The 16,479-nt window shown below is 43.9% G+C and overlaps 1 protein-coding gene across 2 annotated transcripts in view; it reads right to left on the reverse strand.

Annotated features, from left to right (window-relative positions):
* fbln1 (fibulin 1) overlaps window positions 1–16,479 on the reverse strand; it is a 204,092-nt gene that overhangs the window by 109,900 nt on the left and 77,713 nt on the right. For both annotated transcript variants that reach the window (XM_080190885.1, XM_080190886.1), the window contains exons 10-12: window positions 6,631–6,759; window positions 1,666–1,791; window positions 292–411 (exon numbers count right to left, since the gene is read on the reverse strand). In XM_080190885.1, the coding sequence (XP_080047011.1) occupies window positions 292–411; window positions 1,666–1,791; window positions 6,631–6,759 (375 nt within the window). The remainder of the gene's footprint in view (window positions 1–291; window positions 412–1,665; window positions 1,792–6,630; window positions 6,760–16,479) is intronic.

The following is a 16,479-nucleotide window of genomic DNA, read 5'->3' on the forward strand; positions in this document are numbered from 1 at the left end:
TTTTCAAGGGCAGTTAAGAATGGGAAATAAATGCTGGCTTAGCCAGCGAAGCCCACATCCCAGAAATGAATTTGAAAATATAGATAGAAACTGAGAAAACAAAAAGAATCAGTATAACTGTACCAGTTTAGTACATTGATCCTGAGACTTAAGGTTGAATACAGCTTAGACTTTCTTTCTATTGATGATAAATGTTTTAAATGCTAATAGCTATGCACCATAATGAATCCTTTTTTGTGGTGCAGCAGGCTGCCACTAAGGTTCAGATAATACTGTCGTCATCTGCCTTACCTTCACATGTTATCCCATCGACATCACTGAGCTGGTAACCACGGCGGCAGTAACACTGGTATGAGCCATAGACGTTAGCACATTCTTGACTGCAGGGATTACCCTCACACTCATTCACATCTAAAAGCACAAAGCAAAAGCTTTTGCTGAAAGGATAAAGCTAATGATAGGCATTAGTTTTATTTCATTGTTCATCAGAAATGTGAAACAGTAATAAATGACTTTCTGTGTGTCCATGTCAAGTGCGAATGGCAGCACCTAAATGCCTTAATCTCATCAGTGATTATGTTTGCCTGTCTACCACTAAAGGGAAAGGCTGAGAGTAAGAGAAAGCCACCCCTTTTTATGAAATGGAAATGTCAAGTTGGACTGGTAATAAGGAAATAGCATTTAGGAATTGAATGGAAAACAGTAGCATAATGGCAATGTTATTGAACTAATAATCCAGATACACAGAGTGATGCTCTGGAGACATTAGTTCAAATCCCAACATAGCAACTGCTAGAATTTAAATTCATCAAATTAATCTGGAATAAAAAAAAGCAATACAGATCAAGGAACTACTGATTGTCATAGCAAACAATCTGGTTCACTAATGTGCTTCAGTGAAGGAACTCTGCTGCCTTTATCCAGCAGGATGACCAGTCATCCTGGATTTTACGGGACTGTCCTATATTTGGGGCAGTGGTCCTGTGGCATAGGTTGATTGTTGCCAGAACGCTGTTTGTCCCGTACTTTTCACGTTTGAGTTTTGCGCATGTGCAGTTTGCACCAGTGACACCTTAAGTATCACCAACACCCCGCTCCGCACACACTCAATTTCTAAACCCGATTCTCATAGTTCAGCAGTAAAACACCCTTCCCCCATATGATCCCTCATGCCAAAGTATCCCTTAATATTTTTTCCCAAGGGTTAGTTACACCCAGTTATGTGATTCCAGACCCAAAGCATCGTGGTTGACTTAACTGCCCTCTGAAATGACCAAGCAAGCCACTCAGCTATATCAAGGTGTCTCAGAAAAAAGCACTGTGAGTGTATCTGCATCACATAGACTGCAGCAATTCTAGAAGGTACCTCACCACCACCTTTTCAAGGGCATTTAGGCTTGGGCATTAAATGCTGACCTTGCCAATGAAGCTCACATCCCATGAATGAATAAAAGAAACCATTATTGTGATTGAAAAGTGGCATTTGGGATTCTAGATTAAAGTTATAATAAGGGAAGAGATCCTCACTTGTTACTACAGTGAAGTGATTTTGAAGTATCTGAAATCTCAGTTTGTGCTGCTAATGATAAGGATCATAGGTTGTTCTGTTGAGTAAGAAAAGATATCTTGTATAATCAGTTAGCAATGTGTTAAACGATGGAGTACCTTCACAGTTTCTCCCATCAACTGAGAGTTTAAATCCTTTACTGCAGCTGCAATAGTAGGAACCTGGAGTGTTCTCACAATTATGGGCACAGAGGCGTCCAGGGTAACGCCTGCATTCATTTTCATCTGAAGTAGAAACAAAAACAAAAACTTAGAAAGTAAAGAAATAGTAAATTCAAGAAACTGCAATAAACAATTTCTTCTTTGTGTCAACACTTTTTATAATCCATGGACGCAAAGCAAAAGACATCTATGCTGAAATTGTTAAAATGCAGAAGGCCATTCATGTGTCTGCACCAGCTCTCCAAATGAACAATTTTCCTAGTGCCATTTTATCCATAATCCTGCACATTCTTCCTTCCCAGGTAATAGTTTAATTCCCTTTTGAATATTTCAATTGAACCTGTCCCGCCATACTCTCAGACAGTGAATTCCAAACCTTAAACACTCATTTCAAATCTGTATCTTCTTGTTCTTGACCATCAATATCTTCAATCCACCAATCTCTCCATTGTGATTGAAAAGTGGCATTTGGGATTCTAGATTAAAGTTATAATAAGGGAAGAGATCCTCACTTGTTACTACAATGAAGTGATTTTGAAGTATCTGAAATCTCAGTTTGTGCTGCTAATGATAAGGATCATAGGTTGTTCTGTTGAGTAAGAAAAGATATCTTGTATAATCAGTTAGCAATGTGTTAAACGATGGAGTACCTTGTGAATAAAAGTGAATAAAAAGGCAAATGGAATATTGCAAGAAGACTCAAATATAAAAGTAGGCAAGTAGGCTATGTCTGTAAAGGATCTCAGTGAGAGCACACCTGGAAACAGCGTACTGTTTTGGGGGCAATTAGCCCATCCCGTGGTGCTGCTTTTGTAGTAAAGCGGACTGGGATACTTGAGTGGAGGCTGTTTCATGGGGTCCCCACCAGGCATCACAGCCTCCACAAGTGTCTGGCAGCTGGATTTCTGGCGACATCCGCTCCGCGCCAATTGGCATAATGTATTTAAATCTTTATTTTATTACAGTTTAAATATCATTAATAGACCCGGAACCTAAATCTCTGAGCCCGCTAGCCTCTCTCCTACCCTGCCAGGAGTGTTTCACTCCACCGGAGTTTAGTATAGCTCCCCACTTGCAGAGAGCTGGCAGCCTAATCCCACTGGAATGAAGAGGGGCCAACGAGGCCCTCTAGAGGGTCAGGCGCCAGGAGTGTGTGCCCCCTGGGTATTACCACCTTGGCAGTGCCAGCCTGGACCCCCAGCACTGCCCAAGGGACAAAGTGGTGATGCCCAAGGGGCACCTTGGCACTGCCCACCAAGCATCAGGCAGTGCCGAGGAGATGGGGGCGGGCTCCCTCCTTCTGGCCCCTAGTCCAGTTGCCACGCTGCATTTGGACTGGGGGCCAGAAGGAGGGAGGCCAGTGATTGGGACTGGCCTGGGGGGCGGGGAGGGGGGTAGTGAATCGAAACAGGCTGAGAGCGGGCCCAGACATGTTTGAGGGGCCAGCAATCAGGCAGTGGGGGGATCACACAACCAGCCATGAGCTTATCTTGGATAATTTGGGCATCTCCAGGTACGGGGCATCTGAGTTCTCATGATAGGAATTCATGCGAGTACACTTTTCAGATTTGGTGCAAACTGAAATAGTTACCATGCAAAGGCTGGTCACCACAAGAATACACAAGTTAGGAGCAGGAATAGATCATTTGGCCTTGGCTGTTCCACCATCAATAGTAGATCTTTAAATTTTAAACTGCATCTCCTAGTTCTAAACTCCCCCACAAAAGGAAACATCTTCTAAGCATCCACCCTGTCAATTCCCTGCATGGTATTAATGTTTCAATAGAATCACCTCTCATTTTTCTAAACTCCATTGGATATAGATCCCATCTGCTCAACCTTTCCTCATAAGTTAATACCTAACTCCAGGAATCAGCTGGATGAATCTTCTCTGAACTGCTTCCAACACAATTACGTCCTTTCTTAAGTATGGAAACCAAGGGGGCGATTCTCCTAAAAAAAATTCCAGGTGTTGAATTTGCACAAAAACTGAAGTAAATCCCGCTGGTTTTTTTCAGCAGGATTTTCAAAATGAATCTTACACACTCTGCACTGCAGAGTGCACCAGCTTGAATTTGATTTGATTTAATTTATTATTGTCACATGTATTAGTATACAGTGAAAAGTATTGTTTCTTGCGTGCCATACAGACAAAGCATATCGTACGTAGAGAAGGAAAGGAGAGGGTGCAGAATGTTGTGTTACAGTCATAGCTAAGTATGGAGAAAGATAAACTTAAAGCGAGGTAGGTCCATTCAAAAGTCTAAGGACAGTAGGGAAGAAGCTGTTTTTGAGTCAGTTTGTATGTGATCTCAGATTTTTGCAACTTTTTCCCGACGGAAGAAGGTGGAAGGGAAAATGAATGGAGCGCACGGGGTCTTTGATAATGCTGTTGCTTTTCCAAAGCATCAGGAAATGCGGACATAGTTAATGGTTGGGGAGTTGGTTGTGATGAGCTAGGCTTCATTCACGACGCTTTGTAGTTTCTTGCGGTCTTGAATAGAGCAGGAGCCATACTGATACTTCTTTCTGATCCAATCAGAAAGAGTGCTTTCTATGGTGCATCTGTAGAAGTTGGCGAGAGTTCTAGCAGACATGCCAAATTTCCTTAGTCTCCTGAGAAAGTAGAGGCTTTGGTGGATTTTCTATTTCCAGGACAGGTTGTTGATGATCTGGACACCTAAAATCTTGAAGGTCTCGACCATTTCTACTTGCCTTCATTGATATAGACAGGGGCATGCCCTCCACTATGCTTCCTGAAGTCGATGACTGTTTCTTTCATTTTGTTGATATTGAAGGAGAGATTAATGTCTTCACACCAGCTCATCAGATTCTTTATCTCTTTCCTGTACTTTGTCTTGTCATTCTTTAAGATCCGACACACAGTAGTGGTATCATCAACAAACTTGAAAATCATACTGAAAATCCAGGGGTGGAGCCTATTCCTGCTGGAGAAACTGGCAGCATAGTGCTCAGCAGGCCACTGGGCTTGCTCCGATCTGTCAGCACTGAGATCAGTGCATGCTCAGTGGCCCCACACTGCCAGCCTCCCGATCGCTGGCTAGTTTGATCACTGAGCAGTGATGCCACACAAAATGGCACCAGAGGGTGAATTTGGACTCCTCTACACACTAACCCATAGACTGAATTTCAATGGTATACCTTCCAACAACTCATACAACTGTTTGCATGATGTTTCCTTCTCATGGCTGGGACTCTGATGTATTTATTCCTGTTATCAACAGCAGAACTGGAAAGCACCACTGCCTAGACTGGTACTGTCACCGTAGCTATTGCTGTCCACTGTACTGGGTGTTTCTCCATGTCCTTTATTTTCCTGAAGGAGTGCCTAATTTTGAGCTGTGCCTGAGAAATGTGGAATGCTTAACCTTTCTGAGGATTTTCTTCCTCTGAGCTCTGTTTTTTGCAGCAGTCTCTTGGTGTTGAGAAAGCCCTAGAATAAACAGTGAGGAAGTACCAACTGCCTGCCATTGCACATGTAACTCCATCAGTCTCAGTAACAGCAGCAAGCAGAAATTATATTGGACAGTGCCAGGAGAGACAGACAGTTAGGGGAAGGATCTTTTACCAGAGTTAAGCCTTTTATGGAACAAGAATAAGGAAGGGGAAAACTGAGAAAGATTTCAAAAATTATTTTAAAACATTGATCACTTTGGACAACATGGGATGTCAAAACAAGGCTGAAGTCTCAGCGTTCAACGTTGGGCAAAATCATCCCAGAAATCAGCAAAGTCTGATTTCAGACAGGATAGGCAGTATTTAACTTGTTGATGGCAATGGTAGCTTTTTCCACTGTATTGTGCAGCACTTATTCAAAAATATTTGCAGGCACAGGCTCCACACCGTATTGTTGGTGGGCAGCCTCTGATTTGCCCACCCTACTATCATCTCAGCGCACTTCAAGTTTGAGGAGGCTGCTGGGAAGTCATAGCTGCCAAAACCAAGAAACATACTGATTCAAAATTCATCAATACCTCTCTCAAGCATTTGCTGAATGCAATGGAGTCCCGCCTGTGATGTACTGTACCCATGCTCTGGGAAAAACCTGTACCCAAGGTGATCAATGCAGCATGAGAGCCAGTGACAGCATTGGTCAGTGCCAGCATCCTGCAGAAGAGGACAGCCAACCAGGGATGAAAGAGAATGAATGATCTCTTTCATTCTGCCAGGAAAAGTCACTCTTCACATCACTCTCAACTCACACACTCAAGCCCATCACATATCTACAGTGATCTCACTCAATGCTAGTTCAAGGGACACCATCACTAACTCTCCCATACATATCGTCTCTGCTGCGGGTTGTGTCTTCATGCTGGTCCATAGCCCCACACATTAACCCCATGTGCAAGGCATCCTTATCATCTGGCATGGCAGGTGTGCTGCTTATACTCTCTCCATCTGTCTTCACGCAAGGCAAGTTAGCACCCAACAAAAGGGAGAGGTCCCAGACTGGTGAAGGAATGGCTGAACATACGGTCATGCAAACATTTTGTCTTAGCTGTGATAATTTTTAAAAGATAGACGAATTCCCTAACATGATTGCCTTCAACACATTCCAACATGCCCATGTGGCCATCCCTCCAGGTGCTATTATTTCCCCTTCTGTTTCTATCTTGCTCTTCAGTCAGGGTTACAGATTCATTCACTGATTAGATCACAGGAATGGTCTCTTTCTTCATCTTCTGAATTCCTATCATGCAACAAAACAGTAAGCCTAAATATAGAATGTCTGACAATTAGACCAAGTAACACTGAAATTTATCCATGTTTTAAATCTCAATTTGTGGTTCTCATCCATACCTGTAAATAGAAGTTGAATTATCAGGCAACCAATATTTCATTTGTAAAGTCTTTGCTGGCTATGCCGTGTACCCCACTTACCAACGCATGTCCTGGAAATGCTGTCGAAGTAGTATCCAGTCCTGCACTTACAGCTAAAACTGCCTGGAAAATTCATGCAGAAATGTCCTTCACCACAAGGATTTTGAGAATCTGCACATTCATCGACGTCTGCAGGAAAACAAAATAGAAAGTATTCTTTCTGGTTGTATTACAGCTTGGTATGGTTCCAGCTCTGCCCAAGACCGCAAGGAACTAAGAAAGATCATGAATGTAGCCCAACCCATCATGCAAACCAGCTTCCCATCCATTGACTCTGCTACACCTCCCGTTGCCTCGGCAAAGCAGCCATCATAATTAAGGACCCCGCGCACCCCGGACATTCTCTCTTCCACCTTCCGTTGGGAAAAAAAACAAAAGTCTAAGGTTGCATACCAACCGACTCAAGACTAGCTTCTTCCCTGCTGCTGTCAGACTTTTGAATGAGTTTACCTTGCATTAAATTGATCTTTCTCTATACCCTAGCTATGACTGTAAGACTACATTCTGCGCTCTTTCGTTTCCTTCTCTATGAATGGTATGTTTTGTTTGTACAGCATGCAAGAAACAATACTTTTCACTGAATGTAAATACATGTGACAATAATAAGTTGAATCAAATCAAAAAATAGGAAAACATAGAAACTAAACAAGGCAAATAAAAAGTTGCCGTTTGTCAAACTTTTTTGACAAGCTACACATAGTAGCAAAATCAGAAGATAGTGAAATGAAGGAGAATTGGAGTGAATTCTTGGGAGCTTTGATACACATTGTGTTTGGTATAGAAGAATTGAAAGAAGACTCAGGAAACTATGATGTAGAGATACCAGCATTGGACTGATGTGATGACTTCAACCAGGCTAATGAGTTGGCTTGTTAGAATAGGAACTGCCAGATGAGTCCTTCGTCCATCCCGACTGTCTGCCCCTCTGCTGCAGCTACATTTGCAGCCAGGTATCCCTGGAGAGGGAGCATGCGGTGTCCATGGGTGCAGTTGATGCCTTCCATGCCCACTGGGCACCACAGGGGCTGGGGTGTATTATAGACCCCAACAACCACATGTTGATTTAATGTTTTAAGTTTCTACTCGACTTTGGTTTTTGTTCCGGCTACTCCCCCTTCCTTTTAGGGAGCTGCCCCTTTTAATTTGTCCCTGAGTTAATTTGAGTTTGTTTATTTGGTTGGTGTGAAAAGACATGCCTGATGAGTCCTAATTGTTGGTTAAATCAGGGAGCCTCATGCTTCATATTTAAAGCAGTTAGGTCAGACTTCCAGCAGGAAGCAATGGTGAGCTGGCTGTGTACAGATGGATGGTATAAATAAAGTAACTTGGTGATGGGACTTTCACCTCCTTGGAATTATTACAGTGGCGATGAGGAAAAAGGAGTGATCTGATGGAACTTGCTGAACCATCATGCATACTGGGGGCAAGCCATTGTTGAGAAAACATGCCTCTGTTTGGGAAGTTGGATTCTTTTGACCCCGCAGTGGAGGACAGGGCCCAACATGTGGAAAGGATGAAAATGTTTCTTCAGGGCAAACGACGTAATCTCAGATGAGAAGCAATGGATTATCCTGCTGACAGCATGTGTGGACCAGCAGTTTTTGTGATTATGCACAATTTTCCTCTCAAGAGTTGTTAAACTTAGTTCCAGAATATTATGACCTAAAGCCACCCCTGATCCTACGAGGGTACCGTTTTTACTCCACATTGAGAGAAGTGAGGGAGTCAATCACCAGTTTTCTAACAAGGCTAAGATGTCTGGTGGAGGCTTGTAAATTCGGGGACACTAAATTGAGATGCTCCGAGACCGATTGGTGTGTGAAATTAATGATTATGACTATACAGAAATGCCTATTGGCGGTAGCCCAGTTGGACTGTAAACAGGCATTACTGCTGGCTTTTTCATTAGGAAAAAGTGGCAAATGGAGCATATGAGCTTCAAGGTATCCCGATGGAGGAAGAAGCCAACACCAGGGAGGTTGGGTTCGAGCAGTACCACTACGGGGCAGGCCACTACATAGCAGCCTTAGGATTCAGATACGAGGGAACCCAAGTCCGTCCATAAACCGCCCCTAGGCAAGGTCAGGTTAAGCCCAGAGTGACAACAGTTCCTGTAGAGCCTCGCCTGACACACCATTGCTATGGTTGCCAGTGTCAGGATACACAGAGGAAAAGCATGTCTCTTAAACCAACATGGCCATAAAGAACACTTAGGCCGAGGGACAGGAGAATGCACAACCTAGAAGCTCCCTCTACCTCTGACGAGGAACAACTATTGTGCATAGCAATGACAAATTCAGAACCCATCAAATTGTCAGTGAAACTGACTGGATATCCAATTTTAATAGAGATCATCACAGATGCAGCCATGTCAGTCATAGGGGAATATGTTTAATAAGATACGCACTAGGCTCCAACCCTTAGCCCTGACCAAAACATCGGAAAGGCTGAGGACCTATTCAGGGGAACCACTGAAAATGATGGGTACAACCCATGTGGCGGTTGCATATGGGAAACAGTTAGGCTCCCATTGATGGTAGTGGAAGATTTGGGACCAAGCCTATTAGGACAAAATTGGCTAAAAGAGATCTAGCTAGATTGGACAAATATCTTCCAACTGCAAAATGGTCACCTGAGTGAGGCCCTGAGCAAATATCCGGAGGTTTTTCGGGAAGGCCTAGGGACAATCAAAGGAGTCAAAGCAAAATTGCACGTTGACCTGGAGGCTGTCCAAAAGCTTTGCAAAGCCTAACTAGAACCATTTGCATTAAGGGAAAAGGTTGGTGCAGAAATCAAAAGATTACACGAAGGAATAATAAAACCGATCCAGTTTGCAGAATGGGCGGCACCTGTAGCTCCTATCTTAAAGTCAGATGGCTCAGTGCGCTTTTGCGGCGATTTCAAACAGATGATAAATCATTACTTCAGCTAGACAAATACCCAATTCCTCGGATGGAGGACCTATATGCAAAGCTGACAGGAGGAGTCCTATTCACAAAACTGGACATGAGTCACGTATACCTGCAAGTATGGCTGGACGAGGATTTGTAAAAATTTGCTACAATAAATACACTGAAAGCCTCTTCCAGTATAAAAGATTGCCTTCGGTGTTTCATCAGCATGTGCCATATCCCAAAGGACCATGGAGAGCATCCTACAGGGGTGACTACAAGTTGCCATTTACCTACACGATGTCCTCATTATGGGTAAAACAAGGGTGGAACATCTGCAGAACTTGAAGGAAGTTCTCAGGAGATTTGCAGTAGTGGGAGTGCATTTGAAAAGGGAGAAATGCATCTTTTTAGCACCACAAGTAACCTATCTCGGGTACAAAGTGGATAAGTTGGGTCTACATCTTCTGGAAGATCAAATAAGAGCAATAAAAACTCTCAACTATCCAGGAACTACAGTTGTTTTTAGGACTGGTAACATACTATGGGAAATTCATACAGAATAGGGCCTCCATTCTAGATCCTCTCCACCACTTGCTAAAAATGGCCTACCAGGACAGGGTCTTCAAGAAAATTAAATAGCAAATCTCCTCCGAAAATGTATTGGTACATTATGACCCCAAGAAGGAATTGGTACTCACCTGTGATGCATCCCATATGGAGTGGGCGCACTCCTGACACACAGGTGGCAGAACGGACAATAATGTATGCCTCCAGGATTCTGGCAATGGCAGGGGAAAGATATGCCCAGATTGAAAAGGAAGGACTGGCGGTAATCTTCGCAGTCAAAAAATTTCACCAGTATTTATATGAGTGAAAATTTATGATCGTAACAGATCATAAACTCTTGTTGAGCCTACTGAAGGAAGACAAAGCAGTGCCGCCGATAGCATCAGCCCGGATCCAGCGTTGGGCAACATTGCTGGCAGCATATCAGTATCAACTGGTGCACCAACAGGGACTAGAGTGACAAATGCCAATGCCTTAAGCTGGCTACATTACAGGACACCCCACTATTGGTACCCAGAATGGAAGAGACAGTGATGACGTTAAACTTTATGGATACCCTCCCATTGGATGCACACAATATACGCCAGTGGACACAGAAAGACCCTGTATTGGCAAAGATAAAGCACTTGGTGCTAACAGGGCAGCTGAAAAGATCAGTCCAACCACCATTCCACCTATACTGAAGCAGAAGGGAGCAGATCATTGGGAAGATGGGATAATGCTATGGGGAGCACGGGTCATCATCCCAAGGCAGGGCTGTTGGGACATATTGACCGAACTACACTATGGGCACCCAAAAATGAAGATGCTCCCCAGGAGCTACATCTGGTGGCCAGGTCTGGACATAGACACAGCAAAACTGGTAGGAGGACACTGCCAGAAGTGCCAACAGGGGCAGAAGACACCACCGGCAGCCCCGCTGCACCTGTGGGAATGGCCAGGCAAACCATGGTCGCAACTCCATGTTGATTTTGCAGGCCCGTTTATGGAGTCCATGTTTCTGGTGATAATAGATGCCATTCCAAGTGGTTAGACGTTTATAAACTAAACTCAGCAAACACAACAGCAACCATTTGAGAAACTGCATGCCTCGTTTTCAATGCTTGGGATCCCAGATGTATTAGTTTCTGATAATGGTTCAGTGTTCACCAGCCTAGAGTTCACAAAATTTATGAAATCCACATCAAGATGGCACCTTATCACCCAGCTTCAAATGGGCGAGCAGAGAGAGCAGTCCAGACATTAAAGGCCGGGTTGAAGTAACAGCCAGCAGCCTCATTAGATACGAAACTCTCAAGGTGGTTATTTGACTATAGGACCACTCCACACACCATCTTGGAAATTGCGCCCGCAAGATTACTGATGGGCAGATGGCCCCGCACCAGACTGAGCTTGCTGTTACCAAACCTGGGATTAAAGGTGGAAAGACACCAGGAAGCCCAATGCAGGGGCCATAACAACACAAACCGAGCAAGGCACTTTGAAGTAGAGGAGAGAGTTTGGGTCAGAAATTATGCAGATGGATTTGCTTGGGTAACTGGAACAGTTGAGTCCAGGACCAGTACCCTACCAAGTATGCGTAGGTGAGGCAATGGTAAGGAAACATCTGGTCCAGGTCCAGGCCTCAAGCTCTTCACCTGTTCCAGAGCCGAGTCCACCCTGCAGCCCTAGGGATGAGCAGAGTCCCCCTCAACAAATCAGTACTGCCTCTCCTACACCCTTGATGGGGACCTTGTGGTCCGAAATGGACATAGGGGACAAAGCTGCAGTGATTCCCCTACCACCTGAAGTGGACAAGGAACCAGACTTCCGGCATTCATGGCAGAAGAGATGGGCATCTAACCATTACACACTGCCAACATCAGAGGCCGAGTTGGAGGATCCTGACCTGGCGCTTAAGCAGAGGAAAAGACCCCTGAGGGAAGCAAACCGAAGGGGTTCCTCAGACTTTGGGAGGGGTGATGACTTCAGCCAGGCTAATGATATTGGCTTGCTACAGCATCAACTACCTGATGAGTCCTAATTGATGGCTGAATCAGGGAGCCTCACGCTCCCTATTTAAAGCAGATGTGTCAGACTCCCAGCCTGCATTTAGCAGGGAGCAACTGGAGAGCTGGCTGTGTACATAAGAACATAAGAAATAGGAGCAGGAGTAGGCCATCTGGCCCTTCGAGCCTGCCCCGCCATTCAATAAGATCATGGCTGATCTGTCGTGGCTCAGTTCCACTTTCCCGCCCTCTCCCCATAACCCTTAATCCCCTCTCTTATCAAAAACCCATCAACCCGCTTCTTAAAAATATTTAGCGAGGCAGCCTCCACCACTTCAACGGGCAGAGAATTCCAGATATTCACCACCCTTTGAGTGAAGAAGTTCCTCCTCAACTCCGTTCTAATCCGCCCCCCCTTTATCTTGAGGCTGTGCCCCCTAGTCCTACTGTCTTTTTTGAGCGGGAAGAGTCTCTCCACCTCTATCCTATCCATCCCATTCATCATCTTATACGTCTCAATGAGATCTCCCCTCATTCTTCTAAACTCTAACGAGTACAAGCCTAGTTTATTCAGCCTCTCCTCATAGCTCAACCCCCTCAACTCCGGTATCAGCCTAGTAAACCTCCTCTGCACTCCCTCCAAGGCCAAAATATCCTTGCGCAGGTGCGGCGCCCAAAACTGCACACAGTACTCCAGCTGCGGCCTCACCAATGCCCTATACAGCTGCAGCAAGACCTCCCTACTTTTATATTCAATCCCCCTCGCTATGAAGGCCAGCATCCCATTAGCCTTCCTGACCACCTGCTGCACCTGCAGGCTGGGTTTTTGCGACTCATGCACAAGGACCCCGAGGTCCCTCTGCACGTCGCCTGCTGCAGTTTTTCGCCTCGTAAGTAATAGTCCTTCCTACCATTCTTCCTACCAAAGTGGACCACCTCACACTTGCCAACATTAAATTCCATTTGCCATTTCCTGGCCCATTCGCCCAGCCTATCTAGATCCTTCTGCAGACTCTCCACACCCTCCGCACAATTTGCCTTTCCCCCAATCTTGGTGTCATCAGCAAATTTCGACACCCTACACTCGGTTCCCTCCTCCAGATCATCTATATAAATGGTAAATAGCTGAGGCCCCAGCACCGACCCCTGGGGCACCCCACTAGTCACCAACCGCCAATCCGAATAGCACCCATTGACCCCCACTCTCTGCCTCCTATTTGACAACCAATCCTCTATCCACGCTAACACCCTACCCCCAACTCCATGTCCTCTGACCTTCTGCAGTAACCTCTTGTGAGGTACCTTATCAAACGCCTTCTGAAAATCCAGAAAGACCACATCCACCGGCTCTCCTCTATCCACCGCCCTAGACACATCCTCATAGAACTCCAGTACAGATATATGGTGTAAATAAAGCAACTTGGTGACAGGACTTTCACCTCTGTTGAGTTATTACAACTGAGATGGGAACAGTAAGAAGTTTCACAACACCAGGTAAAAGGCCAACAGGCTTATTTGGAATCATGAGCTTTTGGAAGGGGTAGCACTCTGAAAGCTCGTGATTCCAAATAAACCTGTTGGACTTTAACATGGTGTTGTGAGACTTCTTACTGTACTCAAGAAACTGTAATGGAAGAAAGAAATTCTCAGATAAAGCTAAAAGTAAAATTGTAAGTGTTCTGTTCTGAATTTTGGGTTTAAATACATACAAAATATAGTATTAAGTTCATAATGCTTGTTCTTTAAATTTTGTCAGTGAAAGGTTTTCCCTATAAAACTTGAAATCTTATTACACTGTCTTTCCAATTAATAACTGGGAATTCAAATTTATTCTTAAAAGTTACAAGTCTCTGATTGTGACAAAATTGAGGACTCAGTGTGATTTTGAATGCACAGACTAAGGCAGGTACTCTGGGATTTGCTGAAGTTTAAGAAACAAGATTTCATAGTGACTTGAATTTTGGTTAACTGTTGCAAGGCATTCAAAGACAATAAATTTAAAAGCAATGTCAGAAACATTGGAAATAGAATTAAAAGTAGACATTATAAAAGCTGAAATAGTTAAGGTATTGGTTCTACATTTGAACCTTAAAGAAGAGAAAGGAAATCCATACGAATGTACATATGAATTAGGAGCAAGAATAGGCCGTTTGGCTCCTTGAACCTGTTCCACTATTTGATAAGATTGTGGCTGATCTGATTATTAACTCATCTTCACATTCCCACCTGCCCCTTATATCCTTTTACCCTCTTGCTTATCAAGAATTTAAAATATTCAAAGACTCCTTTTACCACCTTTTGAGGAAAAGAGTTCCAAAAACTCATGATCCTATGAGAGCTGTTTCTCCTCATCTCTGTTTTAAATAAGCTTATTTTTAAACAAAGAACGCAAGTTCTAGATTATCCCACAAGAAGATACAAAAAGCTTGAACTTGGTAGGGAGGAAAAAGAAGATAGACAAAATGAAGGAGATGAAAAAGAAATGTGAAAGTTTGAATTAGAATTTGCAAGAGAAAGAAGAAGTTTGAGCTGAATAGAGAAAGGTTTCAATTATGGCAACATTGGGTAACAGAGAGTTTTAATGAGGGGTCAGATTTGACCCCTTGTTTTGATTGAGCTAGGAATGTTCATCTAGTATGAATACTTCAGTGAGAAAGGAGATGAAAGGTATTGGTAGTGATTCTTCTATCGGCCAGTAGATTCAAGCGGCTGCCGATGAGCGGGATCCATGCTATGCTTTGCATCCCGATAACATCTCCCAGCACCGGATTTCCAGCAGCTCCAGCTTTGTGCCGGAAATAGGAGTAGAGCTTCGTTAACAGCATCTTTCCCCTTTTGGGGAGCTGGCAGTCTGACCCCGTTAGAGTGTAGGGGTGAGATTGGGGCCCCTGCCCCAGAGAGTTGGGTGCTGGAGGGGTGCCCCCTGGGCATTGGTGCCTTGGCAGTCCCAGCCTGTGCCCTGGCACTGCCCAAGGGGCAAAGTGCCAATGCCCAGCATCACCTTAGCATTGCCCATCAGGCATGGGGCTGTGCCAAGGGGGCAGGGCCTAATGGGAGGAGGGCATCCCACTTCCACTCTGTATTTGGGATCGGTGGGGGAGGGAGGGAAGCCAACAATCTTCGCATGCGCAGTGGCCCACTCAGCACTATGCTGCCAGCTTCTTCAGCAGGAATAGGCCCTGGCCCACTAAATTTCAGCATGATTCACACTGAGGCACTCTGCAGTGCACAAAGCATGGGAGTTTCTTTCTGAGACTGCCATTGAAAAAAAAAGTGTAATGTACTCCAATTTTCATGCAAATTCAACACTTTGAATTTTTGGAGGGAGAATCCTGGCCATTTTGTCTCATTTGAGAAAATTACTTGGCTAGCTTGGCTACAGGAGACATGAAACATTCTTTTATGAAGTGTTTTGGTAGGAAATACAACGGATGCCTATTCAAGCCTTTTAATGAACAGCCTGCAAACTATGAAATGGTTAAGACCAGTGTTTAATGTACATGAGCTGATTCCAAACATTTATAAATTGAAGCTTTGAAATCTGAGGAAAAGAGAAAATCTTTGTAAAATTTGTTGAGGGAAAAGAAGTGTTTTTGAGCATTGGCCTTGTTCACTGAAACTGGAACGAAAATTTGAGAAGGTTTGTGAATGGAGGAATTCAAAATCTGTATTCCAGCAGGAATTAAAACACCCCCAGAAGACCACAAAGTTTCTAAAATAAGGGAAGCTGTTTTTAAGCTGATGGCTATGTTTTATCACACAAACAACTAGGGGGCAGCTAAGTGCAATTTGTAAACCCAAACAGGAGCTGGAGAGATCAGCAAAGAGATATTAAACAGGTTTCTGAGAAGTGGATAGTGGAAATGGGAAAGTAGATTCCCCCAAAGGTAGTAAAAAGGCTAGTGTAGAGAATAGGAACGGAAGACCAAAGTGTTTTCAGTGTCATGGATTCATACATTTGAAAGCAGATTGCTGGATGTTAAAACCAAAATCAATAGCTTTAAAGAGAATAGCTAGTGTTTCTTCAGAGGACTCTGCACTCGGGAGTGAAGCTTGTGAGAAGCTGATACTTTCTAATATATTTACCATGGTTGTAAATAGAGATGTGAAGGATTATGGAGGTTTTCTGTTTGAAGAGGAACTCACTGCATTTTTGTCTAAGGAATGCTCCAAAAAGATTGTTATCCTGAGAGATACCAGTTCAGCTCAAGGGTTGTTAGCAAAAGAAAGTTGTTAGCTAATGAGAATCTTGCTCTGTAATGTGGTCTTAATGCATATTCAGAACTGCTGAAGTTCAATGCAATAAAAAGCATGAACAAGTCACATGGCCATTTTCAATCCTGTTTGTTGAAGAGCTCCTCCTTCAATTAAGAATTAATGTTCTTCCTCAGATTAAACTG

The sequence above is a fragment of the Carcharhinus amblyrhynchos genome, chromosome 6 (genome assembly GCF_965287045.1).
Source record: "Carcharhinus amblyrhynchos chromosome 6, sCarAmb.v2.hapA, whole genome shotgun sequence".
Lineage (NCBI taxonomy): Eukaryota > Metazoa > Chordata > Chondrichthyes > Carcharhiniformes > Carcharhinidae > Carcharhinus > Carcharhinus amblyrhynchos.